Genomic DNA, 23,664 nt, shown 5'->3' on the forward strand with positions numbered 1-23,664 from the left:
ACGGCTGCATTTGATCCATGAGGGAAACCTGCAATAGCCTCGCCAGATCTGCTTTCTCCTGGATCCTTGATAATGGCTCCCGCCAGGCCCATGGTCATTCCTGCCGCTGATACTTCGGCGCTTTTCACGGCTGCACTTGAACTATGTGGGCACCTGCAATGGCCTCGCCGGATCTGCTTTCTCCAGGATCCTTGATGGTGGCTCCTTGATGGTGCCTCCCGCCAGGCCCATGGTCAACCCTGCCGCTGATCCTTCGGCGCTTTTCACGGCTGCAGTTGATCCATGGGGGGCACCTGCAATACCTCGCCAGATCCACTTTCTCCTGGATCCTTGATGGTGGCTCCAGCCAGGCCCATGGCCATTCCTGCCACTGATCCTTCTGCACTTTTCACGGCTGCACTTGATCTATGGGGGCACCTGCAATGGCCTCGCCGAATCCGCTTTCTCCTGGATCCTTGATAATGGCTCCCCCCAGGCCCATGGTTAACCCTGCCGCTGATCCTTTGGCGCTTTTCACGGCTGCAGTTGATCCATGGGGGTCACCTGCAATGGCCTTGCCAGATCCGCTTTCTCCTGGATCCTTGATGGTGGCTCCCGCCAGACCGGTGGTCATCCCTGCCGCTGATCCTTCGGCGCTTTTCTCGGCTGCAGTTGATCCATGGGGGGCACCTGCAATGGCCTCGCCGGATCCACTTTCTCCTGGATCCTTGATAATGTCTCCCGCCAGGCCCGTGGTCATTCCTGCTGCTGAATACTTCGTTGCTTTTCACGGCTGCACTTGATCTAGGGGGGCACCTGCAATGGCCTCGCCGGATCCGCTTTCTCCTGGATCCTTGATGGTGGCTCCCGCCAGGCCCACGGTCATCCCTCCTGCTGATCCTTCGGCGCTTTTTGTGGGTCCAGTCACGTCACGAAGCTTGTGAATCCCAGCCTCATCCTGATCCCTTTCTCTGTGGAGCTCTGTGGTCTGAACCAAGGGGAGGAGAATCAGGTAAGATAGAGATGACAGAAAGTGAGATCTGAACTGTCTGCTCCTCTGTCATCCTGGAGGTGAGCAACTCAGGGGCTTATACTTAGAATAACCTTTGAAATCACGCAGTCTAAGCTCCCGTTGGATGCAAGATCCCATCTATTGCACGACTGTCAAACGGCCACTCCATTTTACTTGAACAGTCCCAGGGTCAGGGAAAGCACTGATACAATTCTCCATGATATACACTTTAATTTTATACCCTTGTGCTTCTCTCTCTGCAGGACAGACTCCTAGAAGTGGGGTTCCTGGGTCAAGGGATGCACACCTTCTGCATTTTGGTGACTACACGGGTTGGGCTGATTTGAATCAGCATGTCGGCGTCACGGGGAGACACAACGAAGGAAGGACTTCCTAACTGTGAATGATGTTCCACAACTGATGAGACTACCTGGGCTGGGGTAAGTGTTCAAGAAGCGACCAGACAATCAGGATGCTGTAGAAGGGATTACAGCCCTGGTGATGAGACCAGTGCAGCTGATATGATACCTAAGGTCTCTCTGAAATTCAGCCCTGTGGGACAAGGTGGAGAAGCACTCGGAACCTCTCCAGTGTGGTGAATCCCATAGTGATAGCTCGTTTGTCCCTGACCCTTTTCAACAATAGAAGGTATTTCCCAGGCGAGTCTCAGAGAGCACCAAAGGCTATGAAGGCCCTGCTCTCCCAAAGCACCCTGCCCCGTGTTCTTGAGTCTCTGTGGGTGCTTCCCACTAGGATTTTGGCATCCTCTGTAGTCGCTGCATCTCCAGTTTGGAGCATCGGGGTACTGCTGTAACTGACTACCGGTGGTCTCAGGATATAGACAAGCTTTTCCCAATGGGAAAAGAGGTCTTTTTGTGCATCGGAAGAGGGGCACAGCTGCAGATAGAAAGTACGGCCGGTAGCAAGATTCAGGCACAGCTGCTGTTTCTCACGGTTGTGGATGGAGATCTTGACAAACTTCAAGGGAAGCAGCCTGGTGAGCTCTAGGGTCTTCAGGGGCTTGCAACCTCTCCCCTTGGTGATCCCGGCGCATCTGACATGCTCGTCACAGACTTTCGTTGTTTGGGCCAGCAGCATGACGTCAGGTAGTGGGAAGAGGGGGCTGGTGGATGCGACGCCCACAGTCACCCTTCGGACGCGGTTGTCTAGGTCAATCAGTTCTCCTTCCTTGCTGACCTGGATAAAGTCGCTCTCAAACATGGGAGCGTACTTGAAAATGTCATACTCTCCTCCCTCGTACAGTTGTCGTTGCAGGACCCCCATGGAGGTCCTCAACACCCCCACTGAACAGTAGCTATTGGCCATGTAATGAGGTGAACTCCCACTGCTCATGGCTCTCTTCGTTCAAGACAGAGCCACCAGCCACAAATTGAGTCTCGGAGAGAGAGAGGGAACGAAAGCAACTCGTCACCTCCCTGCAGGACTCTGCCAGAGTCTCTTGGCCCGACCATATTTATACCGCAAGTCCTTTGTGACCCGTCACCATCACATCGCACACCCCTTGGTTGAGCCTCCAAGTCCCCACCCCCTTGGGGCAGGCTCACCAGCCTCCCCCTAAACCAACCACCATGTCCATAGGGAACAGGCTGACCCTGCCAGGGTATAGGTGTGGGTAGGCTGGATAGTCTTTGTAATCAAAAGGTTGAGAAAACCCTCCTGCTTTTGTAAATATCTGGGTGGTTTCCAGTCTTGTTGTTGTTACAAATCTCCCTGCAGGGATCATCTTCGTGCTTCTGCTGAATGATGTCCTGGGGATAAAATCCTGGAAGTGGACTGTGTCCTTGCTAAGGGCAGGCATCCTATGGGAATTGCTGTTCTCTGTGCCCCCAGCGTATATAACACAGTGCTGGCAGGAACTTAGAAAGAGTGCTACCTGTCAGAGTCCCATTGGTACTGTCATTTCCAGGATATGGAGAATTTTCTCACCCATTTTCTCTTTTCAAGGAGGCTAACTTTTGTTTATATTTACATTTATATTTATATTTTTTACAGTTTTAGAAACTTTTTATTGTGAAATATAACACACATTCATGAAAGTGCAGAAACCATAAATATAGCTTAATGAGTAACAAGAAAGTGAACACCCTTGTAGCTGCCACCCAGAGCAAGAAATAGAACCCTGCCAGCCCCTCTTCTGCATGCTCCCTCCCCACAAAGGGAACCCAAACTTGGTTTGTATTTTTTTTCTTTTCCTTCTTCTTTTTTATTGATGTATAGTTGATTTACAATGTTGTGTTAATTTGTGTTGTGTTAATTTCTTCTGTTAATTTCTGATTCAGTTTTTTGTATACATACATTCTTTTTCATATTCTTTTCCATTATGGTTTATCACAGGATACTGAATATAGTTCTCTGTGCTCTACAGTAGGACCGTGCTGTTTATCCATCCTGTAGTTTGTATCTGCTAATCCCAAACTCCCAATCCTTCCCTCCTTGACCCCTGCTTTTTTTTTTTTTTTTTTTTTTTTTTGCGGTACGTGGGCCTCTCACTGTTGTGGCCTCTCTCGTTGCGGAGCACAGGCTCCGGAGCCATGGCTCACGGGCCCAGCCGCTCCGTGGCATGTGGGGTCCTCCCGGACCGGGGCACGAACCCGTGTCCCCTGTGTCGGCAGGCGGACTCCCAACCACTGCGCCACCAGGGAAGCCCGAAGCTGAGCTCTTGAACTGGAGTGACCCTTCCGAGAGGGTCTGTGTTGGGCTACGATGGCCTGACCTTCACACTCCACGTCAATCATTTCTTGCCGTGCACCTCGGGTGAGGAACCCAGGCAATTTCCAAACTCACTGCCAGCTGAAGGCTTTCTGTGGGATGCACCCCCAGCAGCTGGGGCCACAAGTCCTTCGTTGAAGAAATGCACCCCACGTGGATATTTCAAATGGAACGGTGTCTTTCAAAACATACTCTCCAATCTCCTCATTATATAGATCCTGTGGCCAAAAATAGGAAGTCACATAAAGTCCCATATTAACAACCCCCCCAGCCAAATACTTCTTTTCACAGAAACCACAGTACCCTCCACAAAGTGCACATTTGATCAGGCCACTCCCCTATTGAAAACATATCATGGCTTTGCATCCCTCCAAGGTCAGAAATCAAAATCCTTTAAATGGACCTCAAAGCCTTGCATGGCGTGGCCCCTGCTGTGTTCCCCAGCATCACATCACGCTTGCTGTGCCAGCCACGACACTGCCTTCAATATGCCTCCCACCATAGCACGTCTTCAACAATCCTGTGAAGGACCTTATTTTGCTGTAGGGAAAAAAAACCCTTTCTAGTATGTATGTGTGTTGCCAGACTTGAAGTTTGGGACATTGGTCAGTTTGTAATCAACCATCCATTGCCTCATTGCACTTGCAGCTGCAGAATTGCTACCATGGTGATGAATATTGCTGTCCAAAATATTGGCCTTGATCTGATAGGGTGTACTGACTTGCTACCCAAATTGATGTCTCCCTCCAGAGGAAGATGCCTGTTGCTTTGAAATACGTAGGTATCTGTGCACGTGTCTCTTGATGAACTGTCAAGATAGAAAAGGAAATCCAGAGAAAGTGCCAGGCAGGGCATGTTGCGGTGGGCAAGTCCCCACCTCCACTTTACTACTGCACTGGAGGTGTAAACTGTGTAAACTGTGGGTCTGCTCAGCGAACGCCCTGCATAGTGGACTAACTAGGTTCACGTTAAAGAAGTCCTTTGGGGTGAGGGAGTGAGAATGCCTAATACACGCTAAGAAAGACAAAAGGTAAAGCCAAGGGTACAGAATCCTAAGATGAAGCTGTTTTAAGTAGGCTGATTCAGCCTCTGGCATAGTGAAAATGTGGGGCTCTGAGTCAAAGGCTTGGGAAAGAGTTCCCCTTTATCTCCCTCCTCTACCCCGTAACTCCTCACATTTCCGGAAGGCTTCCCCCAAATCCCTCTCAGGTCTTAGAGAACATGGCTCTTTCTCTCCTCTTACCAAGACCCAGTGCTTCAAGAGTGAACTCCAAGGACACACTGATCCCCGCAATCTATTGGTCTTTGTGTATCGGAAATCACAAGATGGGATTTTCCAGCCACCCACCAGAGCAACTGAGAAGGGCTTCCTCTCATCCTCCCAAGCTACCACTCCTCCCAGAATCCGTATCTTATTTCTCACCTCCTCCACCTCTACCACTTAATTTGCTCTGCAGAGAAAGTCCCTAAGTTTTACTGGAAACCCAACTTCCATCCTAGTAGACCCTGTTGTCACAGAAGGGAATGAGCAGAGAATTGCAAGGCTAGCAGTTGACTCCCCGGTTCATACAAAGACACATGGGGCTTCCCTGGTGGCGCAGTGGTTGGGAGTCCACGTGCCGATGCAGGGGACACGGGTTCGTGTCCCTGTCCGGGAAGATCCTACATGCCGTGGAGCCGCTGGGCCCGTGAGCCATGGCCGCTGAGCCTGTGCGTCCGGAGCCTGTGCTCCGCAATGGGAGAGGCCACAGCAGCGAGAGGCCCGCATACCGCAAAAAAAGAAACCCCAAAAACAAAAAACACACATGGTTCTCAGAGGCATTCTTCTCAAATCCAACGGTGGTTAACTGTTATCAACAGTTACTCTAATCCAACTGTTATCAACTGTTGTTAACAATTGAATGATTTTCATGGACTCATGAAATTTATTTACAACTTTTTTTTAAATTGGAAAGACTTTTTTATGATGGGCATTTAAGAATGCATAATCTCAGTATGAAATGAGATTTCATAATCTCATTTATGATTTTTTTATTTTTAGAATCGCTTTCCACATGCATACATAATTTGCATAGTTCATCAGTACAGAGCATTTTGGATTATTCTGTTATTCCTTAACAATACCTCTAAACCTTTCTTGTGTTCCTGGATAGTGAGTATTTATGTCCCTTAGTTTCTTTATCTTATAGTTCTTGAAAGATCTCTTTCAGACTTTGTCATCCATCTCTTGTGCATATATTGAAAGGAAAACAACAGTGAAACAAATTGGTTGAGATATTTCTAAGGCAGTGACTGCCACTTGGCTGACAGCAGTATAAAAATCATCCTGATGTCAGAGATGTTAAAATAAAATGGAAACGATAATACATTCCCATGGACATACGGCTTTGCATAAGAGCTTTTCCTCCCAGACCATCCCTCCCTTCTTTTTACCCTACAGAAATCCAGTATTGTGAATTTTGTGTTTATCATGTCCTTGTTTTTTTCTCCCCTTTTAGCAAATGTGTGCTAAACATGGAAGCCAACCGGGGCTTTGTCTGCCTCTCAGTGGTCATGTGTGAGCCTTGTTTCTGAACCAGGAATGACTCTGAAGCTCCTAAAGAAGGAGAGGATCTTACTGGATGTCTTACTTAGAGTCCCTGAACTGGTGGCGGACTGGCTGTTCCTCAGTTTGCGAGCTGTCCTCCCGTCCTTTGTCAACTTTGGAGTTTCCATGGCCAGATGAGGACCAGTGGGAGGATGATTTCTGGGTCTTGTCCCCTCCTGTCCTGTGGTGACCTTCACGTGTCCTGCGGTGATGGGAACTTTTCCTCGATGAAGACGTGTCCTTCTTTTCTTTTTTTCTCTCCAGGCTTCATCCCTGGGGTGGAAGCCCTTCTGGCTTCCATCCCGTTCAGACATGTAGCCTTCAGTCTGCAAGGTGGAGACCACGGGGTCTGCGACCTTCCCTTCAGCTCTTCCAGCAGCACGCTTGCTGGTTGTGACTGCAACTGGCAACACCATGCTCATGCTGCTCTCTGGACCATCTCCCACCGTCGAGGATGTGCTGGCATCATCCGCCAAGACCAGGTTCATGTCCTGCAAGGATAAACTGGCAGCACCTGTAATGTCCTCGCCGGATCCGCTTTCTCCTGGATCCTTGATGGTGGCTCCCGCCAGGCCCATGGTCAACCCTGCCGCTGATCCTTTGGCACTTGTCACGGCTGCAGTTGATCCATGGGGGGCACCTGCAATGGCCTCGCCAGATCCGCTTTCTCCTGGATCCTTGATGGTGGCTCCAGCCAGGCCAATGGCCATTCCTGCCACTGATCCTTCGGCGCTTTCCACGAATGCATTTAATCCATGGGGGGCACCTGCAGTGGTCTCACCGGATCCGCTTTCTCCTGGATCCTTGATAATGGCTTCCGCCAGGCCCATGGTCATTCCTGCCGCTGAATACTTCGGCACTTTTCACGGCTGCACTTGATCTATGGGGGCACCTGCAATGGCCTCGCTGGATCCGCTTTCTCCTGGATCCTTGATAATGGCTCCCCCCAGGCCCATGGTTAACCCTGCCGCTGATCCTTTGGTGCTTTTCACGGCTGCAGTTGATCCATGGGGGGCACCTGCAATGGCCTCGCCGGATCCGCTTTCTCCTGGATCCTTGATGGTGGCTCCAGCCAGGCCCATGGTCATTTCTGCCGCTGATACTTCGGCGCTTTTCACGGCTGCATTTGATCCATGAGGGAAACCTGCAATAGCCTCGCCAGATCTGCTTTCTCCTGGATCCTTGATAATGGCTCCCGCCAGGCCCATGGTCATTCCTGCCGCTGATACTTCGGCGCTTTTCACGGCTGCACTTGAACTATGTGGGCACCTGCAATGGCCTCGCCGGATCTGCTTTCTCCAGGATCCTTGATGGTGGCTCCTTGATGGTGCCTCCCGCCAGGCCCATGGTCAACCCTGCCGCTGATCCTTCGGCGCTTTTCACGGCTGCAGTTGATCCATGGGGGGCACCTGCAATACCTCGCCAGATCCACTTTCTCCTGGATCCTTGATGGTGGCTCCAGCCAGGCCCATGGCCATTCCTGCCACTGATCCTTCTGCACTTTTCACGGCTGCACTTGATCTATGGGGGCACCTGCAATGGCCTCGCCGAATCCGCTTTCTCCTGGATCCTTGATAATGGCTCCCCCCAGGCCCATGGTTAACCCTGCCGCTGATCCTTTGGCGCTTTTCACGGCTGCAGTTGATCCATGGGGGTCACCTGCAATGGCCTTGCCAGATCCGCTTTCTCCTGGATCCTTGATGGTGGCTCCCGCCAGACCGGTGGTCATCCCTGCCGCTGATCCTTCGGCGCTTTTCTCGGCTGCAGTTGATCCATGGGGGGCACCTGCAATGGCCTCGCCGGATCCACTTTCTCCTGGATCCTTGATAATGTCTCCCGCCAGGCCCATGGTCATTCCTGCTGCTGAATACTTCGTTGCTTTTCACGGCTGCACTTGATCTAGGGGGGCACCTGCAATGGCCTCGCCGGATCCGCTTTCTCCTGGATCCTTGATGGTGGCTCCCGCCAGGCCCACGGTCATCCCTCCTGCTGATCCTTCGGCGCTTTTTGTGGGTCCAGTCACGTCACGAAGCTTGTGAATCCCAGCCTCATCCTGATCCCTTTCTCTGTGGAGCTCTGTGGTCTGAACCAAGGGGAGGAGAATCAGGTAAGATAGAGATGACAGAAAGTGAGATCTGAACTGTCTGCTCCTCTGTCATCCTGGAGGTGAGCAACTCAGGGGCTTATACTTAGAATAACCTTTGAAATCACGCAGTCTAAGCTCCCGTTGGATGCAAGATCCCATCTATTGCACGACTGTCAAACGGCCACTCCATTTTACTTGAACAGTCCCAGGGTCAGGGAAAGCACTGATACAATTCTCCATGATATACACTTTAATTTTATACCCTTGTGCTTCTCTCTCTGCAGGACAGACTCCTAGAAGTGGGGTTCCTGGGTCAAGGGATGCACACCTTCTGCATTTTGGTGACTACACGGGTTGGGCTGATTTGAATCAGCATGTCGGCGTCACGGGGAGACACAACGAAGGAAGGACTTCCTAACTGTGAATGATGTTCCACAACTGATGAGACTACCTGGGCTGGGGTAAGTGTTCAAGAAGCGACCAGACAATCAGGATGCTGTAGAAGGGATTACAGCCCTGGTGATGAGACCAGTGCAGCTGATATGATACCTAAGGTCTCTCTGAAATTCAGCCCTGTGGGACAAGGTGGAGAAGCACTCGGAACCTCTCCAGTGTGGTGAATCCCATAGTGATAGCTCGTTTGTCCCTGACCCTTTTCAACAATAGAAGGTATTTCCCAGGCGAGTCTCAGAGAGCACCAAAGGCTATGAAGGCCCTGCTCTCCCAAAGCACCCTGCCCCGGGTTCTTGAGTCTCTGTGGGTGCTTCCCACTAGGATTTTGGCATCCTCTGTAGTCGCTGCATCTCCAGTTTGGAGCATCGGGGTACTGCTGTAACTGACTACCGGTGGTCTCAGGATATAGACAAGCTTTTCCCAATGGGAAAAGAGGTCTTTTTGTGCATCGGAAGAGGGGCACAGCTGCAGATAGAAAGTACGGCCGGTAGCAAGATTCAGGCACAGCTGCTGTTTCTCACGGTTGTGGATGGAGATCTTGACAAACTTCAAGGGAAGCAGCCTGGTGAGCTCTAGGGTCTTCAGGGGCTTGCAACCTCTCCCCTTGGTGATCCCGGCGCATCTGACATGCTCGTCACAGACTTTCGTTGTTTGGGCCAGCAGCATGACGTCAGGTAGTGGGAAGAGGGGGCTGGTGGATGCGACGCCCACAGTCACCCTTCGGACGCGGTTGTCTAGGTCAATCAGTTCTCCTTCCTTGCTGACCTGGATAAAGTCGCTCTCAAACATGGGAGCGTACTTGAAAATGTCATACTCTCCTCCCTCGTACAGTTGTCGTTGCAGGACCCCCATGGAGGTCCTCAACACCCCCACTGAACAGTAGCTATTGGCCATGTAATGAGGTGAACTCCCACTGCTCATGGCTCTCTTCGTTCAAGACAGAGCCACCAGCCACAAATTGAGTCTCGGAGAGAGAGAGGGAACGAAAGCAACTCGTCACCTCCCTGCAGGACTCTGCCAGAGTCTCTTGGCCCGACCATATTTATACCACAAGTCCTTTGTGACCCGTCACCATCACATCGCACACCCCTTGGTTGAGCCTCCAAGTCCCCACCCCCTTGGGGCAGGCTCACCAGCCTCCCCCTAAACCAACCACCATGTCCATAGGGAACAGGCTGACCCTGCCAGGGTATAGGTGTGGGTAGGCTGGATAGTCTTTGTAATCAAAAGGTTGAGAAAACCCTCCTGCTTTTGTAAATATCTGGGTGGTTTCCAGTCTTGTTGTTGTTACAAATCTCCCTGCAGGGATCATCTTCGTGCTTCTGCTGAATGATGTCCTGGGGATAAAATCCTGGAAGTGGACTGTGTCCTTGCTAAGGGCAGGCATCCTATGGGAATTGCTGTTCTCTGTGCCCCCAGCGTATATAACACAGTGCTGGCAGGAACTTAGAAAGAGTGCTACCTGTCAGAGTCCCATTGGTACTGTCATTTCCAGGATATGGAGAATTTTCTCACCCATTTTCTCTTTTCAAGGAGGCTAACTTTTGTTTATATTTACATTTATATTATATTTTTTACAGTTTTAGAAACTTTTATTGTGAAATATAACACACATTCATGAAAGTGCAGAAACCATAAATATAGCTTAATGAGTAACAAGAAAGTGAACACCCTTGTAGCTGCCACCCAGAGCAAGAAATAGAACCCTGCCAGCCCCTCTTCTGCATGCTCCCTCCCACAAAGGGAACCAAACTTGGTTTGTATTTTTTTTCTTTTCCTTCTTCTTTTTATTGATGTATAGTTGATTTACAATGTTGTGTTAATTTGTGTTGTGTTAATTTCTTCTGTTAATTTCTGATTCAGTTTTTTGTATACATACATTCTTTTTCATATTCTTTTCCATTATGGTTTATCACAGGATACTGAATATAGTTCTCTGTGCTCTACAGTAGGACCGTGCTGTTTATCCATCCTGTAGTTTGTATCTGCTAATCCAAACTCCCAATCCTTCCTCCTTGACCCCTGCTTTTTTTTTTTTTTTTTTTTTTTTTGCGGTACGTGGGCCTCTCACTGTTGTGGCCTCTCTCGTTGCGGAGCACAGGCTCCGGAGCCATGGCTCACGGGCCCAGCCGCTCCGTGGCATGTGGGGTCCTCCCGGACCGGGGCACGAACGCACGAACCCGTGTCCCCTGTGTCGGCAGGCGGACTCCCAACCACTGCGCCACCAGGGAAGCCCGAAGCTGAGCTCTTGAACTGGAGTGACCCTTCCGAGAGGGTCTGTGTTGGGCTACGATGGCCTGACCTTCACACTCCACGTCAATCATTTCTTGCCGTGCACCTCGGGTGAGGAACCCAGGCAATTTCCAAACTCACTGCCAGCTGAAGGCTTTCTGTGGGATGCACCCCCAGCAGCTGGGGCCACAAGTCCTTCGTTGAAGAAATGCACCCCACGTGGATATTTCAAATGGAACGGTGTCTTTCAAAACATACTCTCCAATCTCCTCATTATATAGATCCTGTGGCCAAAAATAGGAAGTCACATAAAGTCCCATATTAACAACCCCCCCAGCCAAATACTTCTTTTCACAGAAACCACAGTACCCTCCACAAAGTGCACATTTGATCAGGCCACTCCCCTATTGAAAACATATCATGGCTTTGCATCCCTCCAAGGTCAGAAATCAAAATCCTTTAAATGGACCTCAAAGCCTTGCATGGCGTGGCCCCTGCTGTGTTCCCCAGCATCACATCACGCTTGCTGTGCCAGCCACGACACTGCCTTCAATATGCCTCCCACCATAGCACGTCTTCAACAATCCTGTGAAGGACCTTATTTTGCTGTAGGGAAAAAAAACCCTTTCTAGTATGTATGTGTGTTGCCAGACTTGAAGTTTGGGACATTGGTCAGTTTGTAATCAACCATCCATTGCCTCATTGCACTTGCAGCTGCAGAATTGCTACCATGGTGATGAATATTGCTGTCCAAAATATTGGCCTTGATCTGATAGGGTGTACTGACTTGCTACCCAAATTGATGTCTCCCTCCAGAGGAAGATGCCTGTTGCTTTGAAATACGTAGGTATCTGTGCACGTGTCTCTTGATGAACTGTCAAGATAGAAAAGGAAATCCAGAGAAAGTGCCAGGCAGGGCATGTTGCGGTGGGCAAGTCCCCACCTCCACTTTACTACTGCACTGGAGGTGTAAACTGTGTAAACTGTGGGTCTGCTCAGCGAACGCCCTGCATAGTGGACTAACTAGGTTCACGTTAAAGAAGTCCTTTGGGGTGAGGGAGTGAGAATGCCTAATACACGCTAAGAAAGACAAAAGGTAAAGCCAAGGGTACAGAATCCTAAGATGAAGCTGTTTTAAGTAGGCTGATTCAGCCTCTGGCATAGTGAAAATGTGGGGCTCTGAGTCAAAGGCTTGGGAAAGAGTTCCCCTTTATCTCCCTCCTCTACCCCGTAACTCCTCACATTTCCGGAAGGCTTCCCCCAAATCCCTCTCAGGTCTTAGAGAACATGGCTCTTTCTCTCCTCTTACCAAGACCCAGTGCTTCAAGAGTGAACTCCAAGGACACACTGATCCCCGCAATCTATTGGTCTTTGTGTATCGGAAATCACAAGATGGGATTTTCCAGCCACCCACCAGAGCAACTGAGAAGGGCTTCCTCTCATCCTCCCAAGCTACCACTCCTCCCAGAATCCGTATCTTATTTCTCACCTCCTCCACCTCTACCACTTAATTTGCTCTGCAGAGAAAGTCCCTAAGTTTTACTGGAAACCCAACTTCCATCCTAGTAGACCCTGTTGTCACAGAAGGGAATGAGCAGAGAATTGCAAGGCTAGCAGTTGACTCCCCGGTTCATACAAAGACACATGGGGCTTCCCTGGTGGCGCAGTGGTTGGGAGTCCACGTGCCGATGCAGGGGACACGGGTTCGTGTCCCTGTCCGGGAAGATCCTACATGCCGTGGAGCCGCTGGGCCCGTGAGCCATGGCCGCTGAGCCTGTGCGTCCGGAGCCTGTGCTCCGCAATGGGAGAGGCCACAGCAGCGAGAGGCCCGCATACCGCAAAAAAAGAAACCCCAAAAACAAAAAACACACATGGTTCTCAGAGGCATTCTTCTCAAATCCAACGGTGGTTAACTGTTATCAACAGTTACTCTAATCCAACTGTTATCAACTGTTGTTAACAATTGAATGATTTTCATGGACTCATGAAATTTATTTACAACTTTTTTTTAAATTGGAAAGACTTTTTTATGATGGGCATTTAAGAATGCATAATCTCAGTATGAAATGAGATTTCATAATCTCATTTATGATTTTTTTATTTTTAGAATCGCTTTCCACATGCATACATAATTTGCATAGTTCATCAGTACAGAGCATTTTGGATTATTCTGTTATTCCTTAACAATACCTCTAAACCTTTCTTGTGTTCCTGGATAGTGAGTATTTATGTCCCTTAGTTTCTTTATCTTATAGTTCTTGAAAGATCTCTTTCAGACTTTGTCATCCATCTCTTGTGCATATATTGAAAGGAAAACAACAGTGAAACAAATTGGTTGAGATATTTCTAAGGCAGTGACTGCCACTTGGCTGACAGCAGTATAAAAATCATCCTGATGTCAGAGATGTTAAAATAAAATGGAAACGATAATACATTCCCATGGACATACGGCTTTGCATAAGAGCTTTTCCTCCCAGACCATCCCTCCCTTCTTTTTACCCTACAGAAATCCAGTATTGTGAATTTTGTGTTTATCATGTCCTTGTTTTTTTCTCCCCTTTTAGCAAATGTGTGCTAAACATGGAAGCCAACCGGGGCTTTGTCTGCCTCTCAGTGGTCATGTGTGAGCCTTGTTTCTGAACCAGGAATGACTCTGAAGCTCCTAAAGAAGGAGAGGATCTTACTGGATGTCTTACTTAGAGTCCCTGAACTGGTGGCGGACTGGCTGTTCCTCAGTTTGCGAGCTGTCCTCCCGTCCTTTGTCAACTTTGGAGTTTCCATGGCCAGATGAGGACCAGTGGGAGGATGATTTCTGGGTCTTGTCCCCTCCTGTCCTGTGGTGACCTTCACGTGTCCTGCGGTGATGGGAACTTTTCCTCGATGAAGACGTGTCCTTCTTTTCTTTTTTTCTCTCCAGGCTTCATCCCTGGGGTGGAAGCCCTTCTGGCTTCCATCCCGTTCAGACATGTAGCCTTCAGTCTGCAAGGTGGAGACCACGGGGTCTGCGACCTTCCCTTCAGCTCTTCCAGCAGCACGCTTGCTGGTTGTGACTGCAACTGGCAACACCATGCTCATGCTGCTCTCTGGACCATCTCCCACCGTCGAGGATGTGCTGGCATCATCCGCCAAGACCAGGTTCATGTCCTGCAAGGATAAACTGGCAGCACCTGTAATGTCCTCGCCGGATCCGCTTTCTCCTGGATCCTTGATGGTGGCTCCCGCCAGGCCCATGGTCAACCCTGCCGCTGATCCTTTGGCACTTGTCACGGCTGCAGTTGATCCATGGGGGTCACCTGCAATGGCCTTGCCAGATCCGCTTTCTCCTGGATCCTTGATGGTGGCTCCCGCCAGACCGGTGGTCATCCCTGCCGCTGATCCTTCGGCGCTTTTCTCGGCTGCAGTTGATCCATGGGGGGCACCTGCAATGGCCTCGCCGGATCCACTTTCTCCTGGATCCTTGATAATGTCTCCCGCCAGGCCCGTGGTCATTCCTGCTGCTGAATACTTCGTTGCTTTTCACGGCTGCACTTGATCTAGGGGGGCACCTGCAATGGCCTCGCCGGATCCGCTTTCTCCTGGATCCTTGATGGTGGCTCCCGCCAGGCCCACGGTCATCCCTCCTGCTGATCCTTCGGCGCTTTTTGTGGGTCCAGTCACGTCACGAAGCTTGTGAATCCCAGCCTCATCCTGATCCCTTTCTCTGTGGAGCTCTGTGGTCTGAACCAAGGGGAGGAGAATCAGGTAAGATAGAGATGACAGAAAGTGAGATCTGAACTGTCTGCTCCTCTGTCATCCTGGAGGTGAGCAACTCAGGGGCTTATACTTAGAATAACCTTTGAAATCACGCAGTCTAAGCTCCCGTTGGATGCAAGATCCCATCTATTGCACGACTGTCAAACGGCCACTCCATTTTACTTGAACAGTCCCAGGGTCAGGGAAAGCACTGATACAATTCTCCATGATATACACTTTAATTTTATACCCTTGTGCTTCTCTCTCTGCAGGACAGACTCCTAGAAGTGGGGTTCCTGGGTCAAGGGATGCACACCTTCTGCATTTTGGTGACTACACGGGTTGGGCTGATTTGAATCAGCATGTCGGCGTCACGGGGAGACACAACGAAGGAAGGACTTCCTAACTGTGAATGATGTTCCACAACTGATGAGACTACCTGGGCTGGGGTAAGTGTTCAAGAAGCGACCAGACAATCAGGATGCTGTAGAAGGGATTACAGCCCTGGTGATGAGACCAGTGCAGCTGATATGATACCTAAGGTCTCTCTGAAATTCAGCCCTGTGGGACAAGGTGGAGAAGCACTCGGAACCTCTCCAGTGTGGTGAATCCCATAGTGATAGCTCGTTTGTCCCTGACCCTTTTCAACAATAGAAGGTATTTCCCAGGCGAGTCTCAGAGAGCACCAAAGGCTATGAAGGCCCTGCTCTCCCAAAGCACCCTGCCCCGGGTTCTTGAGTCTCTGTGGGTGCTTCCCACTAGGATTTTGGCATCCTCTGTAGTCGCTGCATCTCCAGTTTGGAGCATCGGGGTACTGCTGTAACTGACTACCGGTGGTCTCAGGATATAGACAAGCTTTTCCCAATGGGAAAAGAGGTCTTTTTGTGCATCGGAAGAGGGGCACAGCTGCAGATAGAAAGTACGGCCGGTAGCAAGATTCAGGCACAGCTGCTGTTTCTCACGGTTGTGGATGGAGATCTTGACAAACTTTAAGGGAAGCAGCCTGGTGAGCTCTAGGGTCTTCAGGGGCTTGCAACCTCTCCCCTTGGTGATCCCGGCGCATCTGACATGCTCGTCACAGACTTTCGTTGTTTGGGCCAGCAGCATGACGTCAGGTAGTGGGAAGAGGGGGCTGGTGGATGCGACGCCCACAGTCACCCTTCGGACGCGGTTGTCTAGGTCAATCAGTTCTCCTTCCTTGCTGACCTGGATAAAGTCGCTCTCAAACATGGGAGCGTACTTGAAAATGTCATACTCTCCTCCCTCGTACAGTTGTCGTTGCAGGACCCCCATGGAGGTCCTCAACACCCCCACTGAACAGTAGCTATTGGCCATGTAATGAGGTGAACTCCCACTGCTCATGGCTCTCTTCGTTCAAGACAGAGCCACCAGCCACAAATTGAGTCTCGGAGAGAGAGAGGGAACGAAAGCAACTCGTCACCTCCCTGCAGGACTCTGCCAGAGTCTCTTGGCCCGACCATATTTATACCACAAGTCCTTTGTGACCCGTCACCATCACATCGCACACCCCTTGGTTGAGCCTCCAAGTCCCCACCCCCTTGGGGCAGGCTCACCAGCCTCCCCCTAAACCAACCACCATGTCCATAGGGAACAGGCTGACCCTGCCAGGGTATAGGTGTGGGTAGGCTGGATAGTCTTTGTAATCAAAAGGTTGAGAAAACCCTCCTGCTTTTGTAAATATCTGGGTGGTTTCCAGTCTTGTTGTTGTTACAAATCTCCCTGCAGGGATCATCTTCGTGCTTCTGCTGAATGATGTCCTGGGGATAAAATCCTGGAAGTGGACTGTGTCCTTGCTAAGGGCAGGCATCCTATGGGAATTGCTGTTCTCTGTGCCCCCAGCGTATATAACACAGTGCTGGCAGGAACTTAGAAAGAGTGCTACCTGTCAGAGTCCCATTGGTACTGTCATTTCCAGGATATGGAGAATTTTCTCACCCATTTTCTCTTTTCAAGGAGGCTAACTTTTGTTTATATTTACATTTATATTTATATTTTTTACAGTTTTAGAAACTTTTTATTGTGAAATATAACACACATTCATGAAAGTGCAGAAACCATAAATATAGCTTAATGAGTAACAAGAAAGTGAACACCCTTGTAGCTGCCACCCAGAGCAAGAAATAGAACCCTGCCAGCCCCTCTTCTGCATGCTCCCTCCCCACAAAGGGAACCCAAACTTGGTTTGTATTTTTTTTCTTTTCCTTCTTCTTTTTTATTGATGTATAGTTGATTTACAATGTTGTGTTAATTTGTGTTGTGTTAATTTCTTCTGTTAATTTCTGATTCAGTTTTTTGTATACATACATTCTTTTTCATATTCTTTTCCATTATGGTTTATCACAGGATACTGAATATAGTTCTCTGTGCTCTACAGTAGGACCGTGCTGTTTATCCATCCTGTAGTTTGTATCTGCTAATCCCAAACTCCCAATCCTTCCCTCCTTGACCCCTGCTTTTTTTTTTTTTTTTTTTTTTTTTTGCGGTACGTGGGCCTCTCACTGTTGTGGCCTCTCTCGTTGCGGAGCACAGGCTCCGGAGCCATGGCTCACGGGCCCAGCCGCTCCGTGGCATGTGGGGTCCTCCCGGACCGGGGCACGAACCCGTGTCCCCTGTGTCGGCAGGCGGACTCCCAACCACTGCGCCACCAGGGAAGCCCGAAGCTGAGCTCTTGAACTGGAGTGACCCTTCCGAGAGGGTCTGTGTTGGGCTACGATGGCCTGACCTTCACACTCCACGTCAATCATTTCTTGCCGTGCACCTCGGGTGAGGAACCCAGGCAATTTCCAAACTCACTGCCAGCTGAAGGCTTTCTGTGGGATGCACCCCCAGCAGCTGGGGCCACAAGTCCTTCGTTGAAGAAATGCACCCCACGTGGATATTTCAAATGGAACGGTGTCTTTCAAAACATACTCTCCAATCTCCTCATTATATAGATCCTGTGGCCAAAAATAGGAAGTCACATAAAGTCCCATATTAACAACCCCCCCAGCCAAATACTTCTTTTCACAGAAACCACAGTACCCTCCACAAAGTGCACATTTGATCAGGCCACTCCCCTATTGAAAACATATCATGGCTTTGCATCCCTCCAAGGTCAGAAATCAAAATCCTTTAAATGGACCTCAAAGCCTTGCATGGCGTGGCCCCTGCTGTGTTCCCCAGCATCACATCACGCTTGCTGTGCCAGCCACGACACTGCCTTCAATATGCCTCCCACCATAGCACGTCTTCAACAATCCTGTGAAGGACCTTATTTTGCTGTAGGGAAAAAAAACCCTTTCTAGTATGTATGTGTGTTGCCAGACTTGAAGTTTGGGACATTGGTCAGTTTGTAATCAACCATCCATTGCCTCATTGCACTTGCAGCTGCAGAATTGCTACCATGGTGATGAATATTGCTGTCCAAAATATTGGCCTTGATCTGATAGGGTGTACTGACTTGCTACCCAAATTGATGTCTCCCTCCAGAGGAAGATGCCTGTTGCTTTGAAATACGTAGGTATCTGTGCACGTGTCTCTTGATGAACTGTCAAGATAGAAAAGGAAATCCAGAGAAAGTGCCAGGCAGGGCATGTTGCGGTGGGCAAGTCCCCACCTCCACTTTACTACTGCACTGGAGGTGTAAACTGTGTAAACTGTGGGTCTGCTCAGCGAACGCCCTGCATAGTGGACTAACTAGGTTCACGTTAAAGAAGTCCTTTGGGGTGAGGGAGTGAGAATGCCTAATACACGCTAAGAAAGACAAAAGGTAAAGCCAAGGGTACAGAATCCTAAGATGAAGCTGTTTTAAGTAGGCTGATTCAGCCTCTGGCATAGTGAAAATGTGGGGCTCTGAGTCAAAGGCTTGGGAAAGAGTTCCCCTTTATCTCCCTCCTCTACCCCGTAACTCCTCACATTTCCGGAAGGCTTCCCCCAAATCCCTCTCAGGTCTTAGAGAACATGGCTCTTTCTCTCCTCTTACCAAGACCCAGTGCTTCAAGAGTGAACTCCAAGGACACACTGATCCCCGCAATCTATTGGTCTTTGTGTATCGGAAATCACAAGATGGGATTTTCCAGCCACCCACCAGAGCAACTGAGAAGGGCTTCCTCTCATCCTCCCAAGCTACCACTCCTCCCAGAATCCGTATCTTATTTCTCACCTCCTCCACCTCTACCACTTAATTTGCTCTGCAGAGAAAGTCCCTAAGTTTTACTGGAAACCCAACTTCCATCCTAGTAGACCCTGTTGTCACAGAAGGGAATGAGCAGAGAATTGCAAGGCTAGCAGTTGACTCCCCGGTTCATACAAAGACACATGGGGCTTCCCTGGTGGCGCAGTGGTTGGGAGTCCACGTGCCGATGCAGGGGACACGGGTTCGTGTCCCTGTCCGGGAAGATCCTACATGCCGTGGAGCCGCTGGGCCCGTGAGCCATGGCCGCTGAGCCTGTGCGTCCGGAGCCTGTGCTCCGCAATGGGAGAGGCCACAGCAGCGAGAGGCCCGCATACCGCAAAAAAAGAAACCCCAAAAACAAAAAACACACATGGTTCTCAGAGGCATTCTTCTCAAATCCAACGGTGGTTAACTGTTATCAACAGTTACTCTAATCCAACTGTTATCAACTGTTGTTAACAATTGAATGATTTTCATGGACTCATGAAATTTATTTACAACTTTTTTTTAAATTGGAAAGACTTTTTTATGATGGGCATTTAAGAATGCATAATCTCAGTATGAAATGAGATTTCATAATCTCATTTATGATTTTTTTATTTTTAGAATCGCTTTCCACATGCATACATAATTTGCATAGTTCATCAGTACAGAGCATTTTGGATTATTCTGTTATTCCTTAACAATACCTCTAAACCTTTCTTGTGTTCCTGGATAGTGAGTATTTATGTCCCTTAGTTTCTTTATCTTATAGTTCTTGAAAGATCTCTTTCAGACTTTGTCATCCATCTCTTGTGCATATATTGAAAGGAAAACAACAGTGAAACAAATTGGTTGAGATATTTCTAAGGCAGTGACTGCCACTTGGCTGACAGCAGTATAAAAATCATCCTGATGTCAGAGATGTTAAAATAAAATGGAAACGATAATACATTCCCATGGACATACGGCTTTGCATAAGAGCTTTTCCTCCCAGACCATCCCTCCCTTCTTTTTACCCTACAGAAATCCAGTATTGTGAATTTTGTGTTTATCATGTCCTTGTTTTTTTCTCCCCTTTTAGCAAATGTGTGCTAAACATGGAAGCCAACCGGGGCTTTGTCTGCCTCTCAGTGGTCATGTGTGAGCCTTGTTTCTGAACCAGGAATGACTCTGAAGCTCCTAAAGAAGGAGAGGATCTTACTGGATGTCTTACTTAGAGTCCCTGAACTGGTGGCGGACTGGCTGTTCCTCAGTTTGCGAGCTGTCCTCCCGTCCTTTGTCAACTTTGGAGTTTCCATGGCCAGATGAGGACCAGTGGGAGGATGATTTCTGGGTCTTGTCCCCTCCTGTCCTGTGGTGACCTTCACGTGTCCTGCGGTGATGGGAACTTTTCCTCGATGAAGACGTGTCCTTCTTTTCTTTTTTTCTCTCCAGGCTTCATCCCTGGGGTGGAAGCCCTTCTGGCTTCCATCCCGTTCAGACATGTAGCCTTCAGTCTGCAAGGTGGAGACCACGGGGTCTGCGACCTTCCCTTCAGCTCTTCCAGCAGCACGCTTGCTGGTTGTGACTGCAACTGGCAACACCATGCTCATGCTGCTCTCTGGACCATCTCCCACCGTCGAGGATGTGCTGGCATCATCCGCCAAGACCAGGTTCATGTCCTGCAAGGATAAACTGGCAGCACCTGTAATGTCCTCGCCGGATCCGCTTTCTCCTGGATCCTTGATGGTGGCTCCCGCCAGGCCCATGGTCAACCCTGCCGCTGATCCTTTGGCACTTGTCACGGCTGCAGTTGATCCATGGGGGGCACCTGCAATGGCCTCGCCAGATCCGCTTTCTCCTGGATCCTTGATGGTGGCTCCAGCCAGGCCAATGGCCATTCCTGCCACTGATCCTTCGGCGCTTTCCACGAATGCATTTAATCCATGGGGGGCACCTGCAGTGGTCTCACCGGATCCGCTTTCTCCTGGATCCTTGATAATGGCTTCCGCCAGGCCCATGGTCATTCCTGCCGCTGAATACTTCGGCACTTTTCACGGCTGCACTTGATCTATGGGGGCACCTGCAATGGCCTCGCTGGATCCGCTTTCTCCTGGATCCTTGATAATGGCTCCCCCCAGGCCCATGGTTAACCCTGCCGCTGATCCTTTGGTGCTTTTCACGGCTGCAGTTGATCCATGGGGGGCACCTGCAATGGCCTCGCCGGATCCGCTTTCTCCTGGATCCTTGATGGTGGCTCCAGCCAGGCCCATGGTCATTTCTGCCGCTGATACTTCGGCGCTTTTCACGGCTGCATTTGATCCATGAGGGAAACCTGCAATAGCCTCGCCAGATCTGCTTTCTCCTGGATCCTTGATAATGGCTCCCGCCAGGCCCATGGTCATTCCTGCCGCTGATACTTCGGCGCTTTTCACGGCTGCACTTGAACTATGTGGGCACCTGCAATGGCCTCGCCGGATCTGCTTTCTCCAGGATCCTTGATGGTGGCTCCTTGATGGTGCCTCCCGCCAGGCCCATGGTCAACCCTGCCGCTGATCCTTCGGCGCTTTTCACGGCTGCAGTTGATCCATGGGGGGCACCTGCAATACCTCGCCAGATCCACTTTCTCCTGGATCCTTGATGGTGGCTCCAGCCAGGCCCATGGCCATTCCTGCCACTGATCCTTCTGCACTTTTCACGGCTGCACTTGATCTATGGGGGCACCTGCAATGGCCTCGCCGAATCCGCTTTCTCCTGGATCCTTGATAATGGCTCCCCCCAGGCCCATGGTTAACCCTGCCGCTGATCCTTTGGCGCTTTTCACGGCTGCAGTTGATCCATGGGGGTCACCTGCAATGGCCTTGCCAGATCCGCTTTCTCCTGGATCCTTGATGGTGGCTCCCGCCAGACCGGTGGTCATCCCTGCCGCTGATCCTTCGGCGCTTTTCTCGGCTGCAGTTGATCCATGGGGGGCACCTGCAATGGCCTCGCCGGATCCACTTTCTCCTGGATCCTTGATAATGTCTCCCGCCAGGCCCGTGGTCATTCCTGCTGCTGAATACTTCGTTGCTTTTCACGGCTGCACTTGATCTAGGGGGGCACCTGCAATGGCCTCGCCGGATCCGCTTTCTCCTGGATCCTTGATGGTGGCTCCCGCCAGGCCCACGGTCATCCCTCCTGCTGATCCTTCGGCGCTTTTTGTGGGTCCAGTCACGTCACGAAGCTTGTGAATCCCAGCCTCATCCTGATCCCTTTCTCTGTGGAGCTCTGTGGTCTGAACCAAGGGGAGGAGAATCAGGTAAGATAGAGATGACAGAAAGTGAGATCTGAACTGTCTGCTCCTCTGTCATCCTGGAGGTGAGCAACTCAGGGGCTTATACTTAGAATAACCTTTGAAATCACGCAGTCTAAGCTCCCGTTGGATGCAAGATCCCATCTATTGCACGACTGTCAAACGGCCACTCCATTTTACTTGAACAGTCCCAGGGTCAGGGAAAGCACTGATACAATTCTCCATGATATACACTTTAATTTTATACCCTTGTGCTTCTCTCTCTGCAGGACAGACTCCTAGAAGTGGGGTTCCTGGGTCAAGGGATGCACACCTTCTGCATTTTGGTGACTACACGGGTTGGGCTGATTTGAATCAGCATGTCGGCGTCACGGGGAGACACAACGAAGGAAGGACTTCCTAACTGTGAATGATGTTCCACAACTGATGAGACTACCTGGGCTGGGGTAAGTGTTCAAGAAGCGACCAGACAATCAGGATGCTGTAGAAGGGATTACAGCCCTGGTGATGAGACCAGTGCAGCTGATATGATACCTAAGGTCTCTCTGAAATTCAGCCCTGTGGGACAAGGTGGAGAAGCACTCGGAACCTCTCCAGTGTGGTGAATCCCATAGTGATAGCTCGTTTGTCCCTGACCCTTTTCAACAATAGAAGGTATTTCCCAGGCGAGTCTCAGAGAGCACCAAAGGCTATGAAGGACCAGCTTTGCCCTGCTCTCCCAAAGCACCCTGCCCCGTGTTCTTGAGTCTCTGTGGGTGCTTCCCACTAGGATTTTGGCATCCTCTGTAGTCGCTGCATCTCCAGTTTGGAGCATCGGGGTACTGCTGTAACTGTCTACCGGTGTTCTCAGGATATAGACAAGCTTTTCCCAATGGGAAAAGAGGTCTTTTTGTGCATCGGAAGAGGGGCACAGCTGCAGATAGAAAGTACGGCCGGTAGCAAGATTCAGGCACAGCTGCTGTTTCTCACGGTTGTGGATGGAGATCTTGACAAACTTCAAGGGAAGCAGCCTGGTGAGCTCTAGGGTCTTCACGGGCTTGCAACCTCTCCCCTTGGTGATCCCGGCGCATCTGACATGCTCTTCAGAGACTTTCGTTGTTCGGGCCAGCAGCATGACGTCAGGTAGTGGGAAGAGGGGGCTGGTGGATGCGACGCCCACAGTCACCCTTCGGACGCGGTTGTCTAGGTCAATCAGTTCTCCTTCCTTGCTGACCTGGATAAAGTCGCTCTCAAACATGGGAGCGTACTTGAAAATGTCATACTCTCCTCCCTCGTACAGTTGTCGTTGCAGGACCCCCTTGGAGGTCCTCAACACCCCCACTGAACAGTAGCTATTGGCCATGTAATGAGGTGAACTCCCACTGCTCATGGCTCTCTTCGTTCAAGACAGAGCCACCAGCCACAAATTGAGTCTCGGAGAGAGAGA

The 23,664-nt window shown here is 50.1% G+C and overlaps 1 protein-coding gene across 1 annotated transcript; it reads right to left on the reverse strand.

The window, feature by feature from the left end:
- Positions 1-13,980: 13,980 nt before the first annotated feature.
- LOC132485545 (Golgi-associated RAB2 interactor protein 3-like) lies at positions 13,981-16,173 on the reverse strand (the record flags this gene model as incomplete). The annotated part of the gene is made up of 3 exons (XM_060092080.1): positions 15,571-16,173; positions 14,718-14,796; positions 13,981-14,528 (listed from the first exon to the last, which is right to left on the reverse strand). Coding segments are annotated over exons 1-3 (1,230 nt in total), but the record flags the coding sequence as incomplete, so codon positions are not given.
- Between the last annotated feature and the right edge of the window lie 7,491 nt (positions 16,174-23,664).

This window comes from Mesoplodon densirostris, chromosome 3 (genome assembly GCF_025265405.1).
Source record: "Mesoplodon densirostris isolate mMesDen1 chromosome 3, mMesDen1 primary haplotype, whole genome shotgun sequence".
Lineage (NCBI taxonomy): Eukaryota > Metazoa > Chordata > Mammalia > Artiodactyla > Ziphiidae > Mesoplodon > Mesoplodon densirostris.